Genomic DNA, 6123 nt, shown 5'->3' with positions numbered 1-6123 from the left:
TCCAACGCCTCCTTTTTAATGCGTGTTTAAACCTACAACATCAGAGTGCAGCGCCACATTAAATACGCACTACAATGACAATAGTTAAAAGTGATTTGAAGCATGTTTTATTTTCAAAATGGAAATATGTTTTTTTGGGGGGGGGCAGAGCTTTGTAACGTCATATTTGAGGGGGGGGGTCTGACTTTTTGTGACGCCGTGTGACGAGGGGGGGGGGGTAAAAAATCGGCAAAAATCGAGTGACGTCATTTATGGACGGTCCCTTATACACATATAACGGATATATTACACGCATGCATATGCGTGTATGTCGTGCGTACGCATTCCCAATTTGCCTGCGCCGACACTCGCCACCCCTTAGTCCGACGCCGCTGCGTACCCGGCGCACGTGGTGTCGCTGCAAGTGGAGGGCATTGTCGTCGTCACAATGCTACTGCCCAGGGAATAATGCCGCGCGCGTCCATCACGCGTCCCTGGGCTGCACCAATGGACTCGGGACGCCGGAGGGAGCTGCAGACAAAGTGTCCCCTTGGGGATGCGGAGTGCAGGGGTGGGTGGGTGGTGGCTGGGGGTGGGGGGGAGTGCAGGGGTGGGTGGGTGGTGGCTGGGGGTGGGGGGGGGAGTGCAGGGGTGGGTGGGTGGTGGCTGGGGGTGGGGGGGATGTGCGAGGGGGAGGCTAAGGGGACGGAAGGACAGCAGCGGGATAGGAAGACAGCGGAGGGAGGGATGAAGAGGGTAGGAGATGGGAGGAGGTGTCTTGAGAAGGAGGTGTGGCTGAAGGAGGTGTCTGCGGCTGCCTTTGTTGTGCTGTGAATGGGTGGTGGTAGGCTGGCTGGCTGGGGTAAGAGAGAGAGGGAGGGGGAGTGGACAGGCGTGGGGCTGGCTGCTGCTGCTGCTGCTATTGAGGTGGTGGTGGAGAAATCAAGCAGGGAGGGCTGACCAAGTTTAAAAACGCCCCGCTCATCCAAGCGGCCTCTCAGGCAGGCAGACAACCCCGGCTGGGCAGGGCTGTCACGCAGTAGGGCCCCATAGGCGCTGCATGTGTCTCGTGCAGCGCACGCGTGCTGGTGTATCGGTGCGCGCGTGTGTAAGCCAACCTCTGTAAGAGGGAGGAGGAGGGGTACATGCAATAGGAAGCGCGATATACACCACCGTACGACAATACCGAAGTGCTTGTCCACTGCGGTGTTGAGCGCACCGCCTTGCGCGCCCGTTGTGCGCGTTTGCTGGAGGCGTAGGAGCGAGAAGGCGCGTGTAGGAGGTGTTGGCTCCGTGTCGCCGTTCAATTATTCATAAGGCTTCGCGTCTCTCTCATCTTTTTTAATTTCCACACTAAAAAAACATCGAGGAGAGGGCACGTGGAGGAGCAGGAATAACAGTACAGCTTGTCTTAGGCTCAACAAATAGGGCAACATCCCTGACACTTCTTATCATTAGCAAATCACACGTAACAACATCAGGCGCAGAGCATTTAGACTCGTCTGCCGAAGAATGATTCGTTGAGAACCCGACAGGGGCCAAAGCCGGACAGCCCAGCCACGTTGCAGCAGCAGCAGCAGCTTGGGTCTCTCGCGGTCTTGTTCATTGTTTATGTCGGTTTAGACACAATTTTGTGTTGTTGCTATCGCTTTGTGTAGCTGAATAAGGCAACAACGTTTGTGTTCCGATGGCTGCGCGGCTCGCATTCATCATCGTCGCCATCGCCAGCACGTCGCTGAAGATGCCAGGTAATTTGCACACACACGCGCAGGCAGAGACAAAGATCCCCCGTGTAGCCTTAACAGACTCTTGGGGCAAGTGCTGTTAGCGAGTAGCACACATGAAGGCCGACACGGCACACGAGGGGGTGGTTGGCCAACACCGCGCCCGGCTGCCTTGTCTCCACAGTGGCGATGTTTACACATCGCACCAGGTACTAATTTGAGGCTGAGTCGACCTAGGGGAGGCTCAGGACCGGTTCAGATAATCGTCACTGGTGTTGACCGTGAGCGGGAATCGAACTCGGGTGGCCGAGTTCGTAGCGCAGCGTAGCGCTAACCAATATACTACCACCCCCCACACACACAGACGCACAACACACACACATCAACGTGCACAATATCACTTGTGTCACATCATACGCACAAGCATATACACATGAACGAGCCCGCTGCGTGATCGATGTAATGCATGACACGGGGTGTGTGTAATGTTGAGTCAACAATCGAATGGCCCGGACAATGTCACAGGTTGTGACTGTGACGAACGAGTGACCTGCCCGTGGACGCTCAGGTGGCGCTCGGCACGATAGCGCGCCGCGCAGTAAACTCCGGGCACGTCTTGTGAATTGAAGATGCGCGCTATTGTCCAGATGTCTTCATGTCTCGGCACGTGAGTGCTCTGTAGTGCGATCCGTTTGTACTTTACGCGCGACCACCAGGCCACGCCACGCGGCGACGTGAAGTCATCATGATTGTCATTCTCTACGGTTTACTCACGCTACGTAGCGGTGTACACGCGCTGATTGACATTGTGCCGATATCTTGTGAATGGGAATGGCATTGCACCTGTCCGTACTGTCGCGTGGCGCTCTCGCAATGAAAGCAGACGTGGTTTATGCTTCTCCGTGCCGTATGCATTCCACTGCACGTTTTTTATATATGCGTACATTGTGTATATATATGGTCAGCAAGTGTGAGATGTTACTTTATTGTTAAAATGGAATTACTCTCGGTGTGTGCGTGTCATGTTCACCATATTCGATGCGTCTCAGTCTAACGTTCATGCTGTATATAGACAGCATAGAATGAACGTGCTGTTGTATAACTCGAGTGGGACCATAGGTATAGTACACGGATTACCTCGTGTGAATCCAGCATTGTACTGTACTTGTATTCAAGTCTATACTTAATTACTCGTAGAGTATTTTCCGGAGCTCAGCCCCCGACAGTTGTATGAAGCCATGAATGACACGATGTACACGTGGAGCTCATTCAGAATGTAAGCATTGGGAGTTTTCCGTAGCACGGGCACAATATAATGTATATAATATAGGCTTACGAACACGTGTAAGTTTACTAACATGATCTGAGTTACAGACTATAACAGTATTTGTTATATTGCTTACACACATTACATCATCCATAGCATTGCCTAAATGGGAACAGTAGACTGTGTATATAATCATTGGTTAAATTATGTATGTACTTTTGTGGGAATGTGCCCTGAAAGTATAATGCCATGTGCGCATCTCGTGAATTGCACGACAGTCTATTTGAAGTTTGTACCCACCGACTTCGTAGAGCCCTCCAGGTAAGGGGTTTTGTGTCCGAGTGAATTCACCCTCAATTATTGTTGCCCACTTTGTGAGTTAAACGTAATTGCAGTACCAGAGGGCAGCGGTCGACATCGAGTCATGCCTAAAGGCAAAGGCGCAGCCGTGCGATTGTTGGAAGAACCCTTCACGAGGAGCTCCAATGAGCCTCTCCAGCATGCACTTCACTTACTCTTTATAACTTCCTCTTTATCACTTACTCTTTATCACTTACTCTTTATCACTTCCTCTTTATCACTTACTCTTTATCACTTACTCTTTATCAGAGGCACAGGCATTGCCTATGCTGGGGCAATGTTAGGTCTACGCTGTTTACTCTTTATCAGAGGCACAGGCATTGCCTATACTGGGGCAATGTTAGGTCTACGCTGCTTACTCTTTATCAGAGGCACAGGCATTGCCTATGCTGGGGCAATGTTAGGTCTACACTGCTTACTCTTTGGCTCTTTCGGTAATGTCACGTAGGTATAAAATAAAATAAAGTCGAATACCGTGTCTCGCGCTGCATTTTGTCGAACTGGACTTGATTGGGCTGCAACATATATCCAATACAGTGTATAAATAATCATAATGACAATCCTTTGTTTATACTGAATCTTGTACTTAACAAGCTAACGTCAAGCACGTATTTTTTTATTTACAAGGGTGGTCCAAAATAGGACGGATGCATTGGCTGAGTCAGCTTAGTTTTAGAGAATGTTGTCGGTACTTGCTCTGCTGCAATGTCTGTGACTCGTGACGATTTATCCTGACACAGGAAATGATCAATCACAAATTGTAAGTTCCTTGAGTGAGTATTACGAGGCTCTTCGTAAAGTTAATCGAGTTGACACCAAAAGCGGGGGGATCCGTGGATTGCCGCCGTGGCGAGTACTTTAGGGGCCGCTTGAACGCCTCCCCATGTTATTCATAATAAAGGTTTTTGGGTTAGATCGCGTTATTTATAAATGTGTCGTAACCCTCCACCACCCGATACGGCCAATCAGCAAAAAAAGTGTCACGTTGACAAAAGCCAAATAATTCACTACTTTAGCCCACCGGTGTGTTGAAGAGTGAATCCACAACATTTACAGTTTGAGTACGACGTTTCGCTGGTAATTACATCCAGCATCATCGGGCAATTCACCAGAATGGTAAAGCCCTCGCTTGCTCCCGGTTTTAAATAGAGCAGCAGGGTGACGTCATCAAGCCTACGTGTTAAACTCCCCATGTTATAGTAGTCACGGTGGTGGGGGGTAGGGGGGGGTGATGTTTGACCATACTTCACCGCACTGGTCAGTGTGGGATAGTGAATGGAGCGGCCCAAGATCGTTTCGGATATTACTCGCCACTGATATTATCCATGACCAAGATTCAACGCATACATATTCGATATGATCCATGACCGGAATGCAACGCATAAATATTCGATATTATCCATGCCCGGGATGCAACACATTCATATTCAAATAACAAAGGGTTTCGTGTGACTGTTGCGCTTAATACAGTGAATGCACGCTGGACAATACGACGTGGCGTGGCGTGGCAGGCGTGTTCCAGAGGGCCCCATCAATTCCCACAGACAGCGTCACAGTCAACCCCTGGGGATTCGCGGCAACATCCAATTACATCGCTGATTGACTCTCGCTCTGTGGCTAAACGGTCACGAGAGAAGCGACCTGGGATGCTCGTTTCACGGAACGCCCGGACCACTCATCACGATGCACGCTCGTGCAACACCGTTAAACGCCTCCTGTCCGTACACCGATGATCTATTCAGCATGCTGTCCACTTAAACTCATCGATTAAACTCTGATTATCTTGGTGCTGGCTGTGCATGCGATCCGAGCCTCTGCACGGATAAGAAGAGTAGCCCAGGACGCGGTGGGAACATTATCCTATAATGCTCTGAGGCGTTGTGCCGATACGAGTCACCCAGGAGTGTTATTGCATAAGTACGAAGTCCCTATCTTCTGAGATTTTGTATGGATAAGTGGTGGCAGTTTCTTATTATCCGCGTTTATGCCAGCCATACTGCGCGTAGGAAAATCAGTAAATTGTGCACAGGTGCATAGTAGGAGGAGGGGTTGCCCCTACTGCCAGCACATCAAAACGAGTACAGATAAGTTTGTACAGGGTGATCCAGGTGTCTTGTGAACTCCAGTTAAATCTCCAAAACGTCATATTTTATCAAGTAAGATTTATTTAAAACATAAATGAATATATGCAATACATCTGGACCACTCTTGTACATTCAACAAACTGGTCTCCCTATGCATCCCTATGCATTCACTGGTACATGTCTTTGCATCGCCTTGTAGGCAGCACTGTAGGCCAGATGGCCTTATGACAGACTCACAACCGGCAGGTTGCGAGTTTACATCCCAGAATATGGCCCACTCGAGCCATCATTCCTTTCTGGTGGATAAAACAAAAACAGTACTCTTTTGTGCGAAGTCAGAATTTGTTGCCATATGGAGACATTTGCCCACACTACAAACAACGTTACATTTTCACGACTTAGCTCAGAGTCTTCCAAGGATAATGGGAATCATCCATTTGAGCACGAAAACAATTTGGTTCATAATTTCCAGTCATTCTCAATGCACTATTGGATGAAGGCCTCTCCACGCCATGAGCGTTGTTTTGATCATACCTCACCGTGCTGGTCAATGCGGATTGGTGACAGTGGAGAGGGCAGGGGTTGGTTCAGATATCGCTCGCCACTGATGCAGCCAGAAATCAATTTCAGGTCGCTGGGTTCACAGTGCAGCACATTAACCACTGCACCACCGCTCTACCTCCTTTGCCTAATATGATGTGGGGGTTTT

General features: G+C 49.4%; 1 protein-coding gene across 1 annotated transcript in view; it reads left to right on the top strand.

The window, feature by feature from the left end:
- The first annotated feature begins 867 nt into the window (after positions 1-867).
- The window catches only part of LOC116947433 (receptor-type tyrosine-protein phosphatase gamma-like), a 188386-nt gene continuing 183130 nt past the window's right edge, over positions 868-6123 (top strand). Inside the window, 1 exon segment of the mRNA XM_032963163.2 lies at positions 868-1727. Within this exon segment, the coding sequence (XP_032819054.2) occupies positions 1667-1727 (61 nt within the window). The 5' untranslated portion in view covers positions 868-1666.

The sequence above is a fragment of the Petromyzon marinus genome, chromosome 30, assembly GCF_048934315.1.
Source record: "Petromyzon marinus isolate PM22_M1 ecotype Great Lakes invasive population chromosome 30, UKy_Petmar_22M1.pri1.0, whole genome shotgun sequence".
In the NCBI taxonomy this organism is placed as follows: Eukaryota; Metazoa; Chordata; class Hyperoartia; order Petromyzontiformes; family Petromyzontidae; genus Petromyzon; species Petromyzon marinus.
Note: the sequence above shows the minus strand (reverse complement) of the source record. Positions and strands in the feature narration are given on the sequence as shown.